At 32.5% G+C, this 26,017-nt stretch overlaps 1 protein-coding gene across 1 annotated transcript in view; it reads right to left on the bottom strand.

Moving 5' to 3' along the window:
* The window catches only part of patj (PATJ crumbs cell polarity complex component), a 165,391-nt gene extending 139,947 nt beyond the window's left edge, over nucleotides 1-25,444 (bottom strand). The window contains exons 1-11 of the mRNA XM_073843627.1: nucleotides 25,317-25,444; nucleotides 23,708-23,762; nucleotides 23,435-23,613; nucleotides 17,445-17,618; nucleotides 17,188-17,327; nucleotides 16,907-17,087; nucleotides 8,007-8,135; nucleotides 3,659-3,901; nucleotides 1,216-1,318; nucleotides 1,033-1,121; nucleotides 615-756 (exon numbers count right to left, since the gene is read on the bottom strand). Of these exons, the coding sequence (XP_073699728.1) occupies nucleotides 615-756; nucleotides 1,033-1,121; nucleotides 1,216-1,318; nucleotides 3,659-3,901; nucleotides 8,007-8,135; nucleotides 16,907-17,087; nucleotides 17,188-17,327; nucleotides 17,445-17,618; nucleotides 23,435-23,613; nucleotides 23,708-23,729 (1,402 nt within the window). The 5' untranslated portion in view covers nucleotides 23,730-23,762; nucleotides 25,317-25,444. The remainder of the gene's footprint in view (nucleotides 1-614; nucleotides 757-1,032; nucleotides 1,122-1,215; nucleotides 1,319-3,658; nucleotides 3,902-8,006; nucleotides 8,136-16,906; nucleotides 17,088-17,187; nucleotides 17,328-17,444; nucleotides 17,619-23,434; nucleotides 23,614-23,707; nucleotides 23,763-25,316) is intronic.
* Nucleotides 25,445-26,017: the final 573 nt, after the last annotated feature.

The following is a 26,017-nucleotide window of genomic DNA, read 5'->3' as shown; positions in this document are numbered from 1 at the left end:
AATATTAAATAGAAATATAATATACATCTTTGCTCTTTGCTTTCCTGTGTTAATGCAGTTTAAAAGCCCAATAATTCCATATCATTTATTTCCTTAAAAAATGAATGGAATGCATTAAAATGAAACGTATTTAATATTTGTGCGTGAATTTCCTGTTTTGATGCAGTCCAATTATTTTAAATATTTATTTTCTTAAATTTCATTTTCATGCATTCAATTAATTTTTAAGTATTTGATGATAAATATAAATATATAATGCAAATATTTGTGTGTGAATTTCCTGTTTTGACGCAGTTTAACAATCCAGTAATTCCACATATTGATTATTTTCTTAAAATATAATGGAATTAATTTTTAAAAAATTTAGGTATTTAATATTAAATATAAATATCATAGAAATATTTTTGTGTGAATGTCCTGTTTTGACGCAGTTTAACAACCAATAATTTCACATATTTATTTTCTTAAAAATGAACAAAGGTAAGATTAAAATACTATAAATATTTATTATTATTACTAAATTTGATAAAATGTTACAATTATTTTAAAATCTTTTAAATCAAATGACAGCTCTCTATGCACCGATCTGATCCTAACACAACATGTCACTTTACCTTTATCTAGCGATTTCTCCACAGTCGTCCTCTTGGGCAAGTTGATCTTCCTAATGAGGGTAAGGTGTACGATATCACCCGTCTGCTTCATTACCTCCAGGACTTCCTGGTTGGTGAATCCCTGGAGGTTCACGCCATCCAACTGTTCACACAAGACACAAAGACAATCAAGAAGTCACTTCAGGCCCAGCTAACCAGGCTCTCCAAGTCGCCTTAGTGGGACTGATTAGCCTAGCGTGAGTCTGGGAAGAGCGCGACAGCTGACCGAGTCCACGCTCAAACCCATTCTTATTAAACTGTGACTCAACACGAGATGAAAGAGACGTCTCGCTTAGTTGGCGTTCTGTTCTGTCAGAGCGCTCGTACGGACATGGGGCTAATTAAGGTAGAGCTCATTAAAAAGTGATTAAGAACCCACTGCTATTATCCTGTCGTGGACAAGGATTTTCCCGCTCTGCTCAGCGGCGCTGCCTGGAACCACGTTCTTCACGAAGACCCCCACCGCATCTGACATGCAACAGAGACGAGAGGAAATAATAATTAACAACATACTGATTAGTAGTCAGGTTTCTGGGAAAACAAGGCTAAATGTGTTTCTTACCCTTGGTGGTCAAAGCGTTGTATCCGATTATGGAGATCCCGAGGCTCTGGCCTTCCTTCTTCTTTAACGCAACTTCATGGATTTCGTAGCCCTCCAAATTTGGCTGCAACATTACAGATCAAATACTGACATTTGTTTTATCGTTTCCCCAAAATTTTTTTTTTTTGTTACAGAGTGAATCTACAAAAACATATTTGGGTGTATATTAACCCAAAATCTGAAGAAAAAAAAAATAAGTTAAGAAAATAGTCACTGTGACCATTTTTTTACTGAAAAACAATAGTTTTTTTATAGATAAAATAATTAGAAATATGTTTTATTAATGTTAAAGATATTAATGATATATATATTTTCGCACAACAGTTAAGGAATTTTGGGAAAACAATTAAACCAATCCAAATAATTTTACAATTCTGTGAAAACTTTGATCTATTCATTGTCATCTTTTATGGTAGCATTTTTTTTAATTAAAATTAAGCAAAGTTCCCCTCCAATTTATCTTTGCAGATATACATCTGGATATTTTATTTAAATTTAAATTTCAGAGACTACTTTATTTGAGTATTATTTCAATTATTTAATTTCAATCTTACATATTTTTATTACCACAATGCACCTTTTAGGTGGTAAAACAAATATTACTGTTATGTAGGTGGTAAAATATAACATTTGATATTTTTATTATACAAATGCAATTTTAGGTGATAAAACAACTATTACTATGTTATGTAGTGGGTGGTAAAATATTACATAGATTTTTATGACAAAACTACAATTTTAGGTTGCAAAACAAATATTACTGTTATGCAGGTGTTAAAATATTACATATTGGATATTTTTATGACCACAATTAAATTTTAGACGATAAAATAAATAACTAAGTTATGTAGGTGGTAAAATATTACCTATTTCATATTTTTATTATTGCAATGCAATGTTTAGGCGGTAATATGTTGTGTAGGTGGTAAGATATTGCATATTTGAAATTATGACTGCAATTTTTCAGGCAGTAAAACAAATATAACTGTTACGTAGGTGGTAAAAAAGTACATATTTTATATTTTTAGGACTACAATGCAATTTGAGGCGGTAAAGGAAATATTATCATGTTATATAGGTGATAAAATATTACACATTTAATATTTATATGACAAAAATGGAATTTTTGATGATAAAACAATATTACTATGTTAAGTAAGCGAGTTAAGTAAGTAAATACTATATGTTTGATATTTTTATAGCCGCAATGTACTTTTTAGGTGATTAAACAAATTTATGTTACATGGCTGTAAAATATTACAAATTGAATATTTTAATTAATCACAATGCAATTTTTAGGCAGTAAAACAAATATTACCATGTTATATAGGTGGTGAAATATTACATTTATATGTTTATTACTGCAATGCAATTTTTTAGGTGGTAAAACAAAAAGTACTGTTGTAAAGATGGTAAAATATAAAAATTTTACAGTAAAACAAATATTACTGTTATAAAGGTGGTAAAAATGACATATTCGTATTACTGCAATGCAAATTTTAGGCGGTAATATGTTAAAATGGGGGGTAAAATATTACATATATTTATTATCGCAATGCAATTTTAGGTGGTAAAACGAATATTGCCATGTTACATAGATAGTAAAATATATCTGATATTTTTATTACAGCAATGCAATTTTTTGGCAGTAATATGTTACATAGTTGAAAGACATTATAAATATGATAATTTTATTAATACAACACAATTCTTAGGCAGTAAAACAAAAATTACCATGTTACATAGGTGGTAAAATATTCCAGATTTTATATTTTTATAACTGCAAAGCAATTGTTAGGCGGTAATGTTACTGTATATGGGTGGTAAAATATTAAATTCTCATATTTTTTATACTGCAATGTCATTTTTAGGTGTTAAACAAATATCGACATGTTACACAGGTAGTAAAATTTTACATTTTATAGTAATATTTTACATTTGCATTATTGCAATGCCATTTTAAGTGGTAAAACTACTATTACTATTTTATAAAGGTGGTACAATATTACAAATGTATTATTTTTATTACAGCAATGCATGCTGTAAAACAAATATTACCATGTTATGTTGGTGGTAAAATATAACATATTTGATATTTTTACATTGCAATGCACTTTTTAGGTGGTAATGATAATTTTGGTGAACAAGGTACCTATTTATTGTTGTTATAAATGTCTATTTTTGATTATTCATTTTAAATATAGGTCATTTTAGATTGATTAACTTAAAAATGTTTAAATATAATAAATAAAAACTAAAACTTAATCATTTCTAACCCACTTTTCAATAATGTTTTGTAATTTGCAATGCAATATTAACCATTATGTTTGTTTATATTTCTTTACTCATGCAGCTAATGAATCATGCATTCACCAAATCATTGTAAAGGTTGTGTATTCAGTACCGTTTTGCTGCCCCTGCGGGATGGCACAGGAGGTGGAGGTGGCAGAGAGGTGACGGGAGCCGCGGCGGGGGCAGGTGGAAGTGGAGGCGGAGGCTGGACCGCCCCCAGAGGGTCTCGTGCGATCAGCATCCTCACATGGGTACCACAGGACTGCAGCACCTGCACCACCTGGTCACTAGCCAGACCTCGAGTGGACGTCTCACCAATCCGCAGAATGTGGTCACCTGTTCTCAGCCTCCCGTCCTGGAAGAGAACAAGGAAAAGTCAAGAAAAATCATTGAACTTGAGGTGAAAAATATGTTTTAATATATTGTTAAAATTTCATATATAGATTTTTTATATTGTTAAACATAAATAGTATATTTAGAAATAAAAAACTAAAAAATGCAATTCATATATGACACGCATGTTATATAAAAGTGTTTGGTGCCAGCACAGATACAAAACATTTGACCTGTTGACAATTGCAGGCCATATTAGAAGTCATTTTTATTTTAATTTTTTGGCCCCCAAAGTATAACTTACCTCCCAAACACAGGCCTGCGCCAAATCTCGCATTTACAACCTAATTTGTTCCCATCATCCACAGGTGCAGGAGCCAAAAGTCTAAGATCCACAATAACCGTGTCACTCTTACGTGGCCTTTCCTCACGGCCCTTTCCGGTCGGCTTGAGCTGTGAGACGTATTCTTCTTTCTAGGACTCTGGCAGACGGGCCAAACGGACGGCGAGAGGAAGGGGAGGACTAAAGAGTGATTACACAAAGCACGGAGAGGAGAACAGCCGTCTTTGTGAAGCGCGAGACATGAAAGGCGTTTGATACATCAACTTGCGCAGGGAAAATCTCGGCAGCTTGTTCCTGCCACTGTGCCGGGGACAGCGGGGGTGCATTGAAGCCCGCCGCAGCCATTAAAGGTTGAAATGGGAAACGCCATGGATAACAAAGCCCTGATTTTGACAGCTTTTTTGGAGCATAAGATCCACTGATGTGTGAAATGCAAGCAATGTGCCTTTTGAACAAGAAGGGGTTTGTTGCCTGAGCTCTGGACACTGGGTGGGAGAGAAGAGGAGGGGTGTGTGTGTGTGTGTGTGTGTGTGTGTGTGTGTGTGTGTGTGTGAGGGGTCTAAACCAGGACAGGTTGTTTTCCAGTCTCTGTCCCTCCTGGCTAAGCACTGAAGAGACTAAAGTTGACATCAGTAGGTGTGCATTGAACAATCTGCTTTTCAAGTCCCCACGTCAAACGCTTTCCAGTAGCGCTGAAGATATGGACTGAGAAAAGATATCTAAATGCAAACATACTGTACACTGTCCTACATGAGGTCAACTGTCAAAACGAGTCACTTTTGTACCATTTCATTAACTGTTCCCCCTAATGTTGACAATAAGTTAAACATCTAAATGTCAACTTTATAGTTTGTGTATATTGTAAAACAATAAAGCACACTTTCATTAGATAAATGATATGTAAATGTAGCTATAAAATGTCATTTGCAGAGCTCCTAAAGGGACATGATGATGGTTTAAAAAAAAAAAAAAAAAAAAAACTAGGAAGACAAGGTAAGTTTTCTAAGAGAACGGAAAGTTTCTCAGGGGAATGAAAGAGATTGGCTAGAGAAAGTATCTCGGGGGGGAAATAACAGTTTTGTGAGAGAATGCAAAGTTTCTTGGAGGAACGCAGCATTTTTGCGAGCTAACGAAAAATTTACAGGGAACACAATAGTTTTTCACATTTGTCAAGTAAATGCAACATTTTTGCGAGAAAACGCAATGTTTCTTGGATGAACGCATCATTTTTGTAAGAATTGTGATTTGTTTTGCACTTCTTCGCCACCGTACTACTTTTGCGACCAAATGCAACAGTTTCGCAAGTTAAGGCAAAGTTTCTCAGGGGAAAGCAATATTTTTGCAAGCTAACGCAAAGTTTCTCAGTGAACGCAATACTGTTGCAATTTAATGCAAAGTTTTTCAGGAATGCAATAGTTTTGTGAGCAACAAACAAAAAGTTTCTCAGATAATGCAAAACTTTTGCAAGCGAACACAAAGATTCTCAGTGAACACAATACTTTTGCAAGTTAACGCAACGTTTCTCAGAAACGCAATAGTTTTGTGAGCAAATGCAAAGTTTCTCAGGAAACTCTATAGTTGTGCAAGCTAACGCAAAGTTTCTCAGGGGAGCACAACAGTTTTGCAAGTTAATGCAAAGTTTCTAAGGAGAATGCAAATTTTTTTGCAAGCTAATGCAAAGTTTCTCAGATAATGCAATACTTTTGCAAGCTAGCACAAAGTTACTCGGTGAACGCAACACTTTTGCAAGTTAACGCAAAGTTTCTCAGGAACGCAATAGTTTTGTGAGCAAATGCAAAGTTTCTCAGGAAACTCTATAGTTGTGCAAGCTAACGCAAAGTTTCTCAGAGAACATAGTTTTGTGAAAAACGCTATAGTTTTGCAAGCAAACGCAACATTTCTTGAGGGAATGCAATATTTCTGTGAGAAAAAGCAATGTTTCTCAGATGAACGCAACATTTTTGCAAATTAACGCAAAGTTTCTCAGGGGAATGCAATATTTTTTGCAAGCAAAAGCAACGTTTCTCGAGGGAAAAAACATTTTTGCAAGAAACCAAAATGTTTCTTCACCGATCCCAAAAGTGCTAAATAGTTTTGCAAGCAAACACAAAGTTACTATGAGAATGCAACAGTTTTGTGAGTGAATGCTTAGGGACAGATTTACTAAACCACGCAAAATCCCTGGGGAATGCAACATTTTTGCAAAAGAACACGAGGTTTTAAAGTTTACTGTAGAAATGCAACAGTTGCAATTTCCAATGCAAATTTTCTCAAAAGGAACACAACAGTTTTGCAAGTTACCGCAAGATTTCTTAGGGAAATGCAATACTTTTGCAAGCTAACACAAAGTTTCTCAGAAAATGCAATAGTTTTGTGAGCTAACGCAAAGTTTCTTGAGGGAACGCTATATTTTTGCAAGAAAAAGCAATATTTCTCAGAGTAACGCAACATTTTTGCAAGTTAATGCAAAGTTTCTCAGGGAAACGCAATATTTTTGCAAGCTAAAGCAAAGTTTCTCAGGAAAGCAATAGTTTTTCAAGCTAACGCAAAGTTTCTCAGGGAACGCAACATTTTTGTGAGCAAACACAAAGTTACTAAGGGAATGCAACCGTTTTGTGACCAAACGCTTAGGGACAGATTTACTAAACCGCGCCAATTCCTTGGGGAATGCAACATTTTTGCAAAAGAACAGTTTACTGTAGAAATGCAACAGTTGCAATTTGCAATGCAAATTTTCTCAAAAGGAAAGCAATAGTTTTGCAAGTTAATGTTAAGTTTATCAGGGCAACGCAATATTTTTGAAAGCTAAATCATATTTTCTTAGAAAATTATACATTTTTGCAAGCAAACACAACGCTTCTCGAGGGGAAAACATTTTTGCAAGAAAACACAATGTTTCTTGGAGGAACGCAAAAAGGAACGCTTAGGGAAAGGAAAGTTTCAAGCTAAAACAAAATTTCTCAGAGAACATAATAGTTTTGCACTCAAGCAAAAAGTTCCTCAGGAGAACGCAATAGTTTTGCAAGCAAACAGTTAGGGCCAGATTTACGAAACAGGGCAAATTCCTTGGGGGATGCAACATTTTTTGAGAGAATGCAAAATTTCTTAGAGGAACGCAACAGTTTGGTAAGCTATCGCAAAGTTTCTCAGGGGAACTCAATACTTCTGCAAGCTAACAAAGTTTCTCAGGGGAACGCAACAACTTTGTGTTAACTTGCAAAACAGTTTTGCAAGTTAGCAAAGTTTCTCTGGAAAACGCAATACTTTGCATTCTAACGAAAAGTTTCTCAGACAATACAATTGCAAGCTAATGCAAAGTTTCTCAGGGAATGCAATCGTTTTCGAGCAAATACAAAGTTTTTCAGTGAAACGCAACAATTTAGAGCGCAAATGCTTAGGGTCATAGTTACTAAACGGCAAATTCCCTCTGGAACGCAACATTTTTGTGAAAGAGCGCAAAGTCTTTTGGTGAAACACAATAGTTTTGTGAGCAAATGAAAAATTTTCTCAGGGGAACACAACTAATTTGTGAGCAAACGCTTAGGGACAGATTTACCAAACATGGTAAATGCCCTGGGAAACGCAACATTTTTGTGAGATAATGCAACGTTTTTTTCACTAAGTATTTCAGAGAACTCAACTGTGTTTTGCGAACGATTAAGAAGACATCAGACACTGTGATTCTAGTGAAGAACATTCTAAATATATAAACTCAATGGTTCAGAAATTAGCAATAATTCTTAGCAAAAAGCATTGAGGAAACATGTAGAAGATGCCAACAAACCCTATCAGCCACACTTCCTGGCAACACGGTCCTGACCACCATTCCTGTTGCCTTGCCTCCGACGATCCCAAATCCTAGGCCGGATCCATCGTTCACCAGCTCGATCTCCTCCACATGTCCCCACTGTTCCTGTAAAAGACACACACAGGAGACAGTTTTCAATCCCTCGTCTTGTCTTACACATTTAGAGGTCAGTGGGCATCGGTCATAACTTACTTTAAGTCACAAAACTGTCTACTTAAAGAATAAAGATCCATTCAATCACCTTTGATTGTCCAAATAGGTAGCGATTGACGACCCAAGACCTGTGACTACATCCTGCGGCAGAGTCGTAATAGGGCACGAAATGCTAATGAACGTGTTAACGGTGTGATCCCGCAGTGGCTGATCAATGTCAGGGTCAGGAAAGCCCATGAGAGTCTTTGTGATCTCACGTCAGCCGTGCTCCTAATCACCCAAGTCTCCTTGGGCTCATATAAATGACCTGCAATCAGTACATTTCTGTTCTCTTATTACCAGGATGTTATCTGCCGGGTGACTACCTCTGCAATTTTATCACTATCTAATGAAACCCCTCCTCTGCCGTTCGCCCCGTCGCTCTTTCGAAACAAAGCTTTATACTCGCGCTCGTCCCGCTGTGAGGAGAAAAGAACCATTTTGGAGATAAGAAGTCTCCTTCTGATTCCCCAAAGAAACACTCAAGTGCTTTTTGAGACTTGCGTGCTCGGGTCGAAATTCAGCTCTGTCATGATTCATCAGTGTACATTAGATCAGGGGGAAAAAATGTGTCATTCTTCAGATAATATTAAGCAATTTTTATGATGTTGCATAATTTATACACATGGATGTGGTTAGAATTGGGTTGTATAAAAAAAAACATGTGCCTATTTTTGAAACTAAACATTTGAGTTGAAGAAACAAAACAGACAAAACTAAAAAAAAACTAAAACAAGACAAGACTAAAATAAAAAAACAAAATTAAACAAATAAAAATGACAAAAATTAAAAATAAAAAACAAGACAAAGCAAAAAACAAAAAAAGAGTAAACAAATGTGAAAAAAAACAAAAGATAAAATCCAAACAAAAACAAAAACCAACAAGACTAAAAATAAAATATAATAAATTAAAAAAGACAAACAAACAAAAATAAAACTATAATAACAAAAAGCAAAAAAAATAAATAAAAATAAACAAAAACACAAAACGGAACAGAAAACAAAATGAAAAAGTTAAAATAAATAAACAAATGAAAAAATAAATAAAAATAAAACAAAACAAAAACAAACAAAACTTAAAATAAAACAAAAAAAAAACTAAATGCAAAAAACTAAAATAAACTTAAATAAAATGCTAAACAAAATATATGCAAAACTAAAAAAATAAATAAAAAAAGAAAACAAAATGCAAAACAAAAATATACACAAAAACAAAACCTAAAAATAAATGAAAACAAAAAGACAAAAAAACAACACAAAACTAAAAAACTAAAAAGAAAACAAAAATGTAAAAAGGGTCCAGGGTCACAAATTAAAAATTTTAACACTAAATACAAAACAAAACAAAAAAACAATACCTAAAAAAATTAAAAGACAAAACAAAAAAGAAAACAAAAAACTAATAAAAATTGTAGATAGTAATAAAAAAGCAAAACAAATGCAAAATAAAATCAAACAGGATAAAAAAAAGAAACAAAATGCAAAAAAACTACAAATAAAGTGCAAACAAATAAAAAAAATTCTAAATAAAAAAAAATATGCAAAACAAAACATGAAACCAAAAACTAAAAATAAATACATAAACAAAACAAAAAACAAGACAAAAACAAACTTAAAAAAAATTATAAAAAAACAAACAAAAACAAAAATGAAACTAAACTAAAAATTAAATTAAAAAAACAAAACGAAACACCACAAGACAAAACAGAACAAAAATAAATAAATAAACATGCAAAACAAAACACAAAAACTAAAATAAATTCATAAATATGAAATTTAAAAACTTAAACATGAAAAACAATAAAATTAATAAATAAATTACCTAAAAAATGAAGACAAAACAAAAAATAAAAAAATAAAAATTGTAGATAGTAATAAAAAATAATTAAAATGCAAAACAAAATTCAAAATAAAATCAAACAAGATAAAAAAAAGAAAGACACAAAAGGCAAAAAAACTAAAAATTAAATGCAAACAAATAAAAAAACTAAACAAAAATATGCAAAACAAAACAAAACCAAAAACTAAAAATAAATTCATAAACAAAACAAAAAGAAACATGACAGAAACAAACTTGGAAAAAAAAAAAAAAAAAAAAAAAAAACACACAAGAACAACACAACAAATAAAATACCTAAAAAACAAAATGAAAAGACAAACAAAACATAAAAGAAAACCAAAACTAAAATACTACACAAAACATACAAAACCATTTAAATAATCAGACTTTTGGAAAAAGATTAAAAGTTAAAAAAATTGTAGTTTTTGAGTTTGCTATTCCCTTGAACCAGCCTGTTAATCCTATAGTAAATCAGTTAGAGGATTCAAACACTGATGACTCAAACTCAACAAATACAGCTATATTTCTTTTCACAAACAGTCGTATTTCCTTCAGGTGGCAGCCTACATAAACATCTATACATTAGTGATGGTAAATGAGAAAGCCATTGTGGGAGGCAGAAAACATCTCCGCTGGGAAAAGGCTTGGATGTTATTCCTTCAGGAGTGGGAATCTCAAAGCAGAGCAACACAAGTCTTGCCTGCATGAAACTTTCCAACAGAGTATAATTAGGATTCAAGATATTTTCAAGGGCTTCAGAGGTCTGGGTCTACAGAGAGATAGAAGGGCAGGGGAAGTGAGGAAAAATATACCTCGGCTACATTTGTTCCTGCTCTCCTCCATTTAAGGAATGGAGCGGTCATCCCTTGGGGTCCTAACAATCTTAAATAGATAAATATTTTCTCAGCTTTAAACGATAAGAGAATAGATTGAAATGGAAGAGAAGGTGGTGGTCTGTTTGAATATGGGGTTAGCGAGAGGACATAATACATGCTTGCGGAGTGACGTCTTCATTGCTAAGCTTTTAAGCCGACACATGATGATTGACATTAGTAATTCCCAACTCTCAGATTGACACGTATTTCAACGTAATATAGAAACTATGCATTCAGAGTCTTACCTAAGAAGGGCTTATTTTTGACATGATCTACAACAGTGGATCTCAGGAAAACATGTCATATATACACACACACACATATATATATTTATATACATATATATGTTTTATTGTATTATATCTTTTCAGATTTTCATATTCAGATTTAATTATTTATATATATATATATATATATATATATATATATATATATATATATGTACACACACACACATACATATATATGTGTATATATACACACACACACACACACACACACACACACACACACACACACACACACACACACACACACACACACACACACACACACACACACACACACACACACGTCCTTCTCAAAAAATTAGCATATTGTGATAAAGTTCATTATTTTCTGTAATGTACTGATAAACATTAGACTTTCATATATTTTAGATTCTTTACACACAACTGAAGTAGTTCAAGCCTTTTATTGTTTTAATATTGATGATTTTGGCATACAGCTCATGAAAACCCAAAATTCCTATCTCAAAAAATTAGCATATTTCATCCGACCAATAAAAGAAAAGTGTTTTTAAAACAAAAATAGTCAACCTTCAAATAATTGTGTTCAGTTATGCACTCAATACTTGGTCGGGAATCCTTTTGCAGAAATGACTGCTTCAATGTGGCGTGGCATGGAGGCAAGTCAGGCGCTTCTGCCGCTGTTTCTGGTTCAAAAGTGGCTTGACCTGGGGATGTTTCTACTCCAGACTCAGTCCACTGCTTCCGCAGGTCCCCCAAGGTCTGGAATCGGTCCTTCTCCACAATCTTCCTCAGGGTCCGGTCACCTCTTCTCGTTGTGCAGCGTTTTCTGCCACACTTTTTCCTTCCCACTGACTTCCCACTGAGGTGCCTTGATACAGCACTCTGGGAACAGCCTATTCGTTCAGAAATTTCTTTCTGTGTCTTACCCTCTTGCTTGAGGGTGTCAATGATGGCCTTCTGGTCGGCAGTCTTACCCATGATTGCGGTTTTGAGTAATGAACCAGGCTGGGAGTTTTTAAAAGCCTCAGGAATCTTTTGCAGGTGTTTAGAGTTAATTAGTTGATTCAGATGATTAGGTTAATAGCTCGTTTAGAGAACCTTTTCATGATATGCTAATTTTTTGAGATAGGAATTTTGGGTTTTTTCATGAGCTGTATGCCAAAATCATCAATATTAAAACAATAAAAGGCTTGAACTACTTCAGTTGTGTGTAATGAATCTAAAATATATGAAAGTCTAATGTTTATCCGTACATTACAGAAAATAATGAACTTTATCACAATATGCTAATTTTTGAGAAGGACCAGTTTACTGGGGCACTTGCCCCAGTGAAAATCTGCTGTGTCCCAGTAAAATCTCAAGTTTGAGTTATAATTTACTTTGATAATCCCGAAATAAAGACATTAAACTATATGCAACAACTGAATTGACGCTTCTAAAAGCAACACAGTTTATTGGAAGATGAACGCAGATAGGCTATCCATACCCGCGCGCCTGTATATTTTACTGGAACGCGCACGTCGTACAGCCTTTTGCGCAGAAGTACTTGGTTGCTCAAGTTTGTATAGTTAATTGTGTTGTAAATGCAATTGTCAAGCAGTTTGTAATGCATTTTGGAAACAGGAGATGAGCGCCTGGTCTAATGCGCCACCTGGCTTGAGAAACCCGTTCTCAAAGACTTACTTTTAGTCATTATTTGGGTAGCACACATATTCTGAATGCCTTCAGCAGAATTCAAATTAGCCATTTTAATCTAGATTAATCTAGATTAATTTCAAGATTTAATCTAGATTAATCTAGATTAAAAAAATTAATCTATGCCCACCACTAATATATATATATATATATATATATATATATATATATATATATATATATATATAAATAAATAATTAAATCTGAATAATTCAAGATCTTAAATATATATCAATATAATTAAAGATATAATACAATAAAACAAAATAAAATAATTCTCAAATTTAATATACCATTGCAAAAAAAAGGGGGAAAAAAAGAAAATATGTCCTGGTAACCAAAAAAAAAAAGCATACTACATCAGAATAATTCACAATTCTAAATATATATCAATATAAAACTAACATAAAAAACATGTCCAAAGTAAAATAAAATAAAAAAAAAATAACTGAAAACATGTCTAGGTCACAAAATAAAATAAAATAAAATAAAATAAAATAAAATAAAATAAAATAAAATCTATATATATTATTAAAAACATGCCCAGGTCACCAAAATAAATAAATAAATAAATAAATAAATAAATAAATAAAATCATACTACATCAGAATAATTCACAATTCTAAAGAAAATACGTCCAGATCACCAAAAAGAAATAAAATCATACTACAGAGTAATTCACAATTCTAAATATATCAATATAAAAAGAAAAAAATGAAAACAAAAAAAAAAACATGTCCAGGTCGCAAAATAAAATTAAATAAATCCTGCACCGAAATATATCATTACAAAAAAAAGAAAACATGCCAATGTAAAAAAATAAATAAATAAAAATAAATAAATAAAATCATACTACATCAGAATAATTCACAATTCTAAATATATATCAATCTAAAAAAAAAACTAAAACATAATTATTTTTGTGTCCAGAAAACAATAATACTAGTAGTAGTTTTATATTTATGTAAGGAATAATTGACTTCGGGCTGTAGAATTCTGCCAAAATAATGCACACCCGAGGAGTAACGGCCACTCCGCTTCGCGTCGTGACCGCATAACCACCTCGGGTGTGCATTATTTTCTAAGAATTCTACGGCCCGAAGTCAATTATTCCTTACATAAATATAAAACTACTACTACTACTCCATTTAAAATCTTAAATGACTAACAAATTTGAGAATTAATCATATTAAAATCACAAATAATCACACTACATTTTAAACTGACAACCCTAGTATAAATACTACTAAAATTATTATATGGTGAAAAAACAGGTTTTGTTTCCTTTAAAAACATTTTTTTCTCTATTGATTTTGGGGCTGAAATATGACCTGTTGAAATTCTTGACAAGTTTGCGAGATTCATTCAAAAGCTTTTTTTTCCCCTTTCCTTTTATTTATTTATTTTTTTAAATCACCATAATCTGCAATATCACGTCTTGGCAAAGCCTTCTGTTCCTTCCACTGCCTTCTGTGTTTGCGGTGTTGAGTCATGTTTGCGATAAAATCTATTTTATTTTATATAGCGCAACAAACAGACACTTAATCTGACTTATAAACAAGTTCAGCGGCACTGACTACTTTGTTGACATCTGGCGACAGAGAGTTTGGCCAGACAACAAGCAATCAAATGAAAACCAGACTTTTGCTCCATTAAACACGAGCCCCAAACGGAACAACACTTGAATGAAACAAAAGTCTGGCTCCTATATAGTCCGAATTAACGATATTAAACATTTCAGATCTAAAAAATAAGCATCAGCAGAGCAGAAATACAGAACCTGGCTTACAACGTAAAGACCAAATCAAAACTACCATCATTTTTCCAGCAAGAAGAACTCGCTGTGTGTATTCGTCGTTAATTTGAGAGCGGTTAAGTTTGGGTACTTAATTAAAGCAGACGAGAGGGAAGCGTTGTGTTTATTGTTGAAGGCTTAGGTTAATGCAGTTCATCTACTGGCTGTTGGTCTTTCCAACCTCATTTTCTTCCTCTTTCGGATGAACCTGAGAACATCTGTGCATTTCTGTCTTTGGTTTAGACATGCTCAGATTATAACAGGATGTTTTAAGGGCTTTATTTTTCTGAGGATCACATTATAAAAATGGGAACAAGGCAAATAAATATGCTCTTAGTTTAGGCCGAGTTACTGTTCATAGCCCAGGCAGGTTAAATCAAGATCCTTAAGCAATTTGTTACAATTTCTGTCACTGGATTTGATAATGTGTATATGTTTGTGTAACTGGTCGCAATTAAAATATCCCCAATATAAACTAAGCTCAGTTTGTTAGGCCTTAGGAAACACTTGTCTTATTAAACAGCTAAGATTAAACTTGAAAACCATGTCAAAGCCAAAAATGCCATCTGCACTTCATTAATAAGTATAGAAATGTACATGAAATCTTATCAATAGAAACTAAATTAGAAACAAAGTTACATGCTTATGTGACGTTGCTGAGAACTTATTTCATTATATACGCATGCTGTGTGAAAGATGCAGGAGTACTTAACGAATGCAGAGATGCAGGAGAACTGATTTTTGTCGCTTTATAGGCCTTTAACGGTTAAATACAGATACTTTTATGTCAAAATGTCTGTCTGTGCAAGTACCCTCGTAAACACAGTAATTTAGGTTTTAAGTGAAAGCAAATAGCTGAGAAAGAAAACACGTGCAACAGTATATGGCATCTGGGTAGGTCTTAGAGTGATAGCAGTCTAATATTCCTGCTGTCTGTTATTCATGTTAATCAAATAACAATAGAGGGAAAATCTCTCCCTGCTCTTGACTAAATCACTTTTGTGTGGAAGCCAGTTTCCACCACTGAATAAAAAAAAGGTTATTGTGACTTTTTTTCTCAGAATTGCATGATACAAAGTTGCAATTGTGAGAAATAAAGTCAAAATTGCGAGACAAAAATTAATCTCAAACTTAAATCTCACAATTAGTTTTTTGTTTGCTTCCACAACGGTAAAAAAAAAGAAAACGTAAACGTGACTGTTTAATCTCACTTTTGTCAGAAATATATAACACTTCTTTTTCAGAATTGCAAGATATAAACTCAGAACTGGGAGATATAAAACTTGGACAATATTATGCAATTTGTATGATGTTGCATAATGGATACATACGCATGTAGTTGGAAGAAAGAGTTTTTTGCAAATAAACATTTGAATTGAGGAAACAAAACTATAAATAAAACAGACAAACAAAAATAAAACAAACCAAAAAATAAAAATAAAAAACACAATAAACAAGACTAAAATCAACAAACAAAAACTCAACAAAAAAAATAAGATAAAATGCAAAAATAAAAAATGAACCTAAAAATAAAAAAACATAAAAGAAACATAAGACAAAACAAAAAAAAAACTGAAAAAATTAAATGCAAAACAGAAAACAAAAATAAATGCAAAACAAAACACACAAAACGAAAAACTCGTAATTTATAAACAAAACAAGACAAATTTAAAAAACACTAAAAATAAAACTAAATAAAAATCTAATGTCTAAACAAAAAACAAAACAAAACAGAAACTTACCTTTTAATCTTACACTGCACACTTTGTTTTCAGAATTGCAAGATATAAACTCAACAATTTGTATGATGCTGCAGAATGGACACATATGGATGTGGTTTGAATTGGGTTTTATAAACAAAATAAGGAAAAGCCGCTTTTAGCTTTTTTTTTTTTTTAAACTGCTTTTTTGCAACTAAACATTTGAATCGAGGAAACAAAACAAAACTAAAAAAAAAAAAAAAGAAAAAAAAAAGTAATAAATAAATGAAAAAGGAGATGCAACAAACTAAATAAATATATAATATAATATAATAAATATATATATTTTTTTAATTTAAAGGCGTTTGATGTTACTGACATCCAACAATGGCCACAGACACCACATTTGATTTGTAAACTATCAAGCTACAGTTTCAAAGTATTATCCACACCTGCTGGAGAACTATGACACAAAGTCCAAGTTAAAAACTGCAGACAACAATGCGGTGACATTTAAAACAGCCATACCGTCTGAAGAGGTCCAGATGTAGAGAGTCGGGGCTTGGGGGCACTGTCTCTGGCCACCACCAGCTCCACTCGGTCTCTCTGTTGCTGGAGGAGAGCGATGGCCTGCTGTTGCGTCACGCTTTGATCCAGAGGAATCGCGTTAATCGCCAGAATCTGATCGTTCTCCTGCAATCTTCCATCCCTGGAGATAACAAATATCATTCAGTGAATTCAAACAAAACAAAATAATGTAAAACAATAAGGAGATATTTGCAACAACAGAGACGGACTAATGGTTTCACCTGTCTGCGACGCTCCCCTGTTGCACCTGTCGGACAAAAACACCATGACTGCCGACCCCTTCTGGTCTCAAGCCGACAACACTGAAACCCAGACCTCCAGATAATGGTTTTTGCAGGCTGATGAGCTCTATCTTCCTTTCCTGTGATAAACAAACAAGATAAAGTGGAAACAACATAGTGGAAATTATGTTTAGTATTTGGCATGTTAAATGAAACAATGTTTATCTAGAGGAAAAATGACATGAGGTACATCCCACCTTTGCCGCTGCTTGTATCCATCTCTGAAGCTGCTCGGAAGATGCGTTAGTTGAAGCTGTACCGTTGGACACCACCGATCCCAGGCTGCTGGATGGACGACTCGCGCTGACGATCAGCTGACCCTTCCTGGAGAAATTGAACTCAGTGCATGTGTCCGGAGGCAAGCTGTTTAACTACAAAGTAAGAGAGGACAAAGTCAATTCTAGCTATACAAAAAAAAAATATATATAATAATAGTCGTTATTAATACTATAAGTATAATTGATTAATTTAAAAAAAATAATGATGATAATAATAATAGTTAAATGGATATGGTAGAACAAATACTTTTTTTTTGACAAATAATAATAATAATAATAATAATAATAATAATAATAATAATAATAATAATAATGATAGAAATGTAACGAAAACAGCAACAATAATGATGCCTAATTCTAAATGAGTTTAAAATCTATTTATAAAATAATAATTGTTAATTATTATTATTATTGTTGTTATTAAATTATTATTATTATTATTATTCAGAATTATTTATCATGATACTTCAATGCCTCAAATGTGTTATTTAATACACAAATATAATTTTTTTAAATTATATTCATGACAAATCACAAATTTGTGATAAATAATAATTAGTATGATAAATAACATTATAATAACAATATCATTAATAATAAATATTAGACCAACAACAACAGTGATAATGCCTATTTACGAATTTGTTTGAAATACATTTTAATAACAATAATAATAATAGTAATGTATTATTATTATTATTTGATGCGTGAATTAAATATTTAAATGTCTCAAATGTGTTATTTTGACAAATATAAATTGTTTGCAAATTACAATTTGCTATAAATATAAATTATCATAATATTATAATTACAATAATACCATAATTAATAATAAATATTATTATACAAATATACAAACAACAACAACAACAACAACGATGATGCCCATTTAAAAATTTGTTTTTAATAATAGTAATATTAGTAATAAACAATTATTATTTTTATTATTATTAATTTAATACAGGTTTTGGATATTTTAATATATTATTTAGACAAAGATAAATTGTTTAACAATTATGAATTTGTTATAAATAATTACAATATTCCTAATATAATTAAGAATACATTGTTATTATTATTATTAATTTAATGTAGGAGTTAGTGTAGGATATTTAAATGTCTCAAATGTTTTAAGACAAATATAAATTGTTTAGAAATAATAATAATATAATGAATAATCCATTATTATTATTAATATTAATATTAATGTTGATATTAATATAATAATGAATAAGTGTCAAATGTGTTATTTAGACATAAATTGTTTTAAAACTACAAATTTGTTAATAATAATATAATATTCTAAATTAATTAATAATAATATTATTATTATTATTATTATAATTATTATTATACCAATAAAAACAATGATAACGCCCAGTTAAATTTGTTGTAAAAACATTTTAATAATAATATTAATAAATATTATTATTACCATTATTATTTATATTATTAACTAGGCATTATCATTGTTTAAAAAGCATATTTATTTAACATTACAATTTTGTTATAAATAACTATAATAATAATACTATAATTATTATTATTATCATCATCATCATCATCATCATCATCATTTAACTAGGCAAATATATTACAAATTACAAATTGTTATAAATAATTATAATAATATTATGATTAGTATTAAATATTATAACAACAATGCCTAGTTACGAATTTGTTTCAAATATATTTATCATCATAATCATTATTATTATTATTATTATATCATCATCATCATCATCATCATCATCATCATCATCATCATCATCATTATTTTCAACATCATTATTATCATCTTTATTTGTATTGAATAAATTGGACAAAGTACTTACAAGTACTTTCAAATTAGTATATAGACAAACATAAAGTGTACCTATTCACTATTATTTTTAACAAGCTCTTTAACTAAAATAAATAAATGAGTACATACTTAGACAGATACATAAATAAAATGTTTGATTCAAGCATTACAAATAAATAGCTTGTCCAAATAATTGCTGTATAATAATAAACCACATAGTGCTGAGATACTTAAATGTTTAAGTTAGTCATGCAGACAAATATAAATTGTCTCCATTTGCAAATTTGTAAACAAAAACCTGAGCAATGCAAGTATACAAATAAAAAATAAACATATTTCAACCATTATCTCATAGATGTTCTAAATAATTTGGGATAAACCATGTACTGTTCATCCAAAAGATAAAAAAGCCCACAGAGGAACAGCCATGTCCTACAGGCAGAGGAAAGGAAGGAAGGAAGGAAAAAAAAAAAAAAAAAAAACAGAGGGGAAAAAAAATCAATACATTCCTCTGCAGTATTCGCTAGTCCCCAACAGGTAATGTATTAATGACCTTTAGACTCTTACTGTGGGAACTTATCAGTCTTGTGCTTATTTAGTCGGGGCTGACAGAGCAGGTTCCAGCCTATTTCATCGATACATCTCCGACAAGGCAGTTACTCAAACTCAGACAGTAGATATTAAGGTTTGATAGAAACTCCGGCTGTTGCCCGCCTCGACATACTTGATAGGTTTTTCACCTGACGCATTCATAGGCGCACGTCTGACCTTCCCAGCACTTAGAATATGAAGGCGAGCTTCCGTTATTGCCATTATCTTAATTTGGTGTGCGGATTGTTTATTGTAAAGAGGTTTCTTGTGTCAATAAAAACTCAGTCTGAATACAAATAAGAATGAGGGACTTTCAGCATCTCGAGTGTGTGCTTAAGAAATACATGCTCACCGGTCCTGGGATGGGATGCAGACAAACAAGTTCATTTTTTAAGTTATTTGAGTCTAAATGACGTGATTTCTATACTGATCTGGCACTATGAATACACATTAACATACTGTGCTTTATCTGACCTTGGGGATTTTCAACATCAATAACATGCACAAAAAAAATCTGCCATTACGTAAGGATTATTCAAGAAAAAAAATACATTTAAAGGGATAGTTCACCCAAAAATGAAAATTACCCCATGATTTACTCGCCCTCAAGCCATCCTAGGTGTTTTAAAGTTGTCCAAATGAAGTTTTGGCATAAAAGAAAAATCTATAATTTTGACCCATACAATGTATTTTGGCTATTGCTACAAACATACACATGCTATGACTGGTTTTGTGGTCCAGGGTCATGCATATCCACTTTTTTTCCACTTAAGAGTGGGCTTGGCCGTTTGTAAGTTTTATGGGTCTGGCTTCCGGTCTCATCTGCATCCATCTATTTTTAGCTGTACAAAACAGTTTTGTGTTTTGATATTTCAAATTGGTGTCTTACCATATTGTTTTAATGTATTATCCTACATATGAACACACTGGTTTGTAGTGCAAACTGTTTTACGGTTTACTGCACGTTGTTATTCTTCTCGTTGTTTCCCTATAGTGGCTAATGAACCAGAAGTCTCACCTATAGGCTTACTTCCGCATTGAGGAAAAAGGTGGATATATGTACCCTGGAAATCCAGAGGTCTCGCGAGAGCACAATTTGAATTGTCTCTGCAAGACACTCTGGCATCGAGCAATGATGCAGGTTACTGCATTACGTAAGCAGTTTTGGGAGCCAATCAAATCGGTGTATCTGATGTAGGCGGGACAGAGGCGAACTAAACTGATGACGACAGCGCTGCGACGTCCGAATCATGTAGTAAACTTTGAAAGATCGCTGTTGCTACAGATGAACAAGTTGTTTGAAACGGCTTTGGCCGCTACAATGAACGAGTTAGACTTGGCTTTTCATATAAAAGAAGAACAGAAAACCGAAAACTCGAATCGTTCCTTTGCAAGAAGGACGTTTATGCTGTTTTACCCACTGGATACGGCAAGAGTTTAATCTATCAGTTCACGAGTTCACGCTTACATATAATTAGCCGGACAATAGTAGTGCATGTTTGGCGTGCTGTCCGGTGAAGGGCTCCGAGCTCGGGAGTGGCCCGAACCCAGAGTACCCCCCAATAGGAGTAGTGAGAACTCGGAGTGATGAGATGGGGTGGTGGAGGTTTACTGATAAACCATTGAGTGAATTGAGGTGAGTCAGCTGTATTTAAACCTATGGCGCTGATTGACTTGAGTGGGCTCCTCTTGTGATGTTTACACTAAGTATCTGACGCACTTCTCCCGAACTTTGTTAATGAAACATCATTTAGCTCTGCTGGTAGTTAAGCATGTATTGTTGTGATTGGTCGTGGCGTTATCCAATTGTGTGCAATGAGAGTTTCAAATGCATGCTTGGTGCCGCCCCTCGAGTTAGGCAGTTTTCATTGCTCGATCCCAGACCCTTAATCTTAATAGATTAGGGTCTGGATTTTTCCAGGCTAGGATATATGTACAGTTGAAATCGAAATAATTCAACCCCCTTGACATGTAAGACATTTTGTTCCAGATAATTTGTTTTTCAAAAAACAAATCTACAAAGGCATTAGGTCACTATTACATAAAGTATTTTAATACACATTTGAGTAATTCTGAGAACATAAATTGATAAACAATGGAAAAAAATCTAATTGGCTCTAAACGTTCATGTTCAAATGTATTCAACCCCCAAAAGTAAAATTTGGTGCAGAATCTTTTATTAATTTAAAACCACCAATAAACGCTGTTTGAAAGTGTTTAGAAGCATCGATCAACTCTCTACTGCAATCTTGGACCATTCCTCGGCTGAAAAAGCTTTTAGATCACGGATAATCTTTGGTTTTCACTTTGCCACTGCTTTCTTCAAATTCAACCAAATATTTTCAATGAGAATTAAATCTGGAGACTGAACAGGCCACTCAAGAACATTCTGTGACTGATCCCTGAACCAAGCATAAGTAGATTTGGATGTTTACTTTGGGATGATTGTCCTGCAGGGAAGTCTATTGATCATCATCTTCGGTCTTTGCACCAAAGGTATCACAAAATCGCCTGATACTTCAAAGAATCCATGGTTTCCTTCATACGCTCATGTTTTCCACTTCATGCTACAGTAAAACAACCCCATAATTGGATCAGCTCACCTCCATTTTTCACCAGGGATATAGTGTTCTTCTGCTCATTAGCTTTCCCTTTTTTGCACCAGACAATCTGCTGATCTATACGTCCAAAAAGTTCTAGTTTGGTCACATCACTCCATTAAACATTCTTCCAGAACTCTTTTAGCATATTCAAGCTGACCTTTCTGTTCTTCTTGATCAAGAATGGTATTCGCCAAGATGCCCCAACATGAAAGCCATGCTTGTCTTATATTCATCTTCTACTCTGGAATGAAATATTTTTCCTCCTTTCATCGGGTCATCTCGCAAGTCTTTGGCTGTACATTGCAGGTTTTTCTCAGTTGCTCTGATCAAACATTTTGTGAAATTGTGAATTTTTGGTTCAACACCCTCAAAGGTTTTCTGGTACAGCACACTTTAAACTAGGGAATAAGGCTTTTAATGTCTTAGAAATCTTCACGTAGCCTTAGACTTTCTAATACAATAAAACTATTTCTTCTCTATAGCTTTTGTGAAAGCTATGTTGACTTTACCATATTTGCTACTCAACTTCAGCACATGCATGGGATAAATGTATAGATGTGTAACGTCTCAAGCTGATTCAGCTTTTTTTTTAATAGTTTCTAAAAGCTTAATTGTGTTTTAGGACAATTTTGTTCCCTACCACAAAAACAAATGACTTAAAACAGCAATGTTGAATAGGGGTTGAATAATTATGACAGCTGTGTTACTAAAAAAAATCCTAGAACTCAAACACATTACATTATATAATGACATTGTCACTTTTAATATGCCAGTAAACTGTTGTAGATGCAATGTTTATAAAGTCCTGAAACTTTAGACAAGCTTTTATTTGTAAAGTACTGCAGTCTCTGGGGGGTTGAATAATTTTGATTGCAACTGTATATAAATATCTATTTTGGTGGAAGTCTCACCTGGTCTTTAAGCTGTTTGACAGAGTGCTGCAGGGTGAGGATGTGGCCGAACAGAGGGCTCTGCAGGGCTTCCTTCAGCGTGCCGAGCCTGTCGCTGTGGGTCCACTCTTCCCTCTGCACGAGCTTGGACTGAAGTCTTTCCAAGGCCTGGAGCACCTGCTGCCGCTCGGAAGCAGACACTGAGAACACATACAATCATGATATTAACCATGCAAAGACGGATTAAAGACATAGTATGCTTGCCCGGATGAAAATGATAAAAATTTGCGATACCTGTTGGTACGTTCTCATACATCGTCGCTATCTTGAAAATTCAGTGCAGACTGATCTGTGAGAGTGGATAGAAATGGATGTTTGAAGATTTTCAAGTTTCAATTTAATTTTAAAATCAGTCAATAAAGGCAAGTTAGTAATACTAATTCAATTAGGCTTTTAAAATAATTTTATGGGAAATATACACTACAAGTAATTCTCACAAAGGCTGCATTTATTTGACACAAATTACAGCAAAAACAGTAAAATTGTAAAATATTTTTACTATTTGAAATAACAGCTTTCTAATTAAATATATTTTAAATGTAATTTATCCTGTGATCAAAGCTGAATTTTCAGCATCATTACTGTTTTACATGATCCTTCAGAAATCATTCTAATATGCTGATTTGCTGTTCAATAAACATTTTGTATTATCATTATCAATATTTAAACAGTTGAGTACATTTTTTTAGGATACTTTGATAAATAGAAAGATCTAAAGATCAGATTTATCTGAAATAAAACGTTTTTGTAACGTTACATACTAATATCATTCAAACGTTTGGAGTTTGGACATTTTTTGCGAAAGAAAATTATAGAAATTAATACTTTTATTTAACAAGGATGCTTTAAATTGATCAAAAGTGATGATAAAGACATTTGTAATGTTACAAAAGATTTCTATTTTTTATTTGCTGTTTATCTGAACTTTCTATTCAGCAAAGAAACAATAACCATTATAAACAATAATAATAATAATAAATATTTTTGAGCAGCAAATAAGAATATTAGAATGATTTCTATACGATCATGTGACTGGAGTAATGATGCTGAAAATTCATATTTGAAATCACAGGAATAAATTACGTTTTAAACGATATTCAAATAGAAAATTGTTATTTTAAATAGTAAAAATATTTCAGAATTTTACAGTTTTGCTGTACTTTGGATCAAATAAACCCAGGCTTGGTAAGCAAAAGAAACTTCTTTAAAAACATTAAATATCTTACGGTTCAAAAACGTTTGACTGGTAGTGTATACATTAAAATTGTTCTTTTTACACCTTTTTATACCTTACAGAAATTGCACAAATAATAACAATGTGTGTCTATTTACAAATGTTTTAAATGTAATAATACTGTTGCTGTTATTATAACTATTGTCAGTAAAAATAATTTAATGGATTAGTCCTACCAAACATTTTCATATTTCAAATCAGTTATTAGATATAAATAGTTCTATATATATTAAAACAATACACTTTTTATTATGCCAAACTCTTCTTTGTGTACTCAACAAGTAGAAATTGCTTTTCAAAACTGTATTATTTTTCATGAGGCCATGATGCAATACTATTGCAGTGTAGTATTTATAAATCAAATACATAAATCAAAAACAATGTTTCTCTAAAAGATGATAGCAAATATTAGTTCTACTAAACATATGCTGACATATTGTATTTGTTTTCATTTAATCAAACAGAAATTTTAAAAAATGTATTAATCTAAGACTCAAGTATCGATTTCTAAAACCTGTAACAATATCTTTCAAAAGATCATATGCTAGTTTCTGTTCACCTGAGCATCCAGGTAAACAAAAGTAAGAGTATCTACTGTTCCTTACTTACCTACAATATTGGTCCATACACTTGGTTTTGAGGATTAATCAAATCTCTGTCAACTTGAAATCGCTCATAAAACCCAATCCAGCATTTCAAGTGCTGTTTGGGGCTGAGACTGAGTCCTTTCTTGTTTGTTCGTGCGTGTTTACACCTGCGCGAACCTCACCTGAAACCAGGAAGTGCGTTATCATTCAAGTTTCGGCGAACTTTATTTAAGTTTAACACAAAGAAACCATTATGTAACTGAAAAATAAAAATGTGTTTATATTACTACTCTTCAATTAAAACATTACTTATATAATGTCACATAACATAAATTACATAAACGCAAACAGGTGCATACACGCAAAACACTGAGTCACTATTGAAATCAGTGCTCTGGAAACTTCCTGACAGTCGAAATAATGAATTAAGCAATCATTTTATCAATCGAAACGCGCTTTTTTAAAAACATTAATAATATCACTTAACTTTGAAAAGCATAGAAATACAACCTCATAAGTCATAACAAACGTGCTCCTGCTTCTCAATACAAACCCTATTATGTACATCGGCTAGCGCAGTTAGCCGGTTATAAAGTTGATTATTACTATCAAACACCGCGAATAAGTTGCACCGACACTTGGTTTTAACTGCAAATGTACTCTAACGACTTAACCTGACTTTATTAAGTATATACATAACGTTAAAAGCCTTTAAAAAGAGAA

The sequence above is a fragment of the Garra rufa genome, chromosome 7 (assembly GCF_049309525.1).
Source record: "Garra rufa chromosome 7, GarRuf1.0, whole genome shotgun sequence".
Classification (NCBI taxonomy): Eukaryota; Metazoa; Chordata; class Actinopteri; order Cypriniformes; family Cyprinidae; genus Garra; species Garra rufa.
The sequence above is the reverse complement of the archived record's forward strand: the minus strand, read 5'-3'. Positions and strand labels throughout refer to the sequence as shown.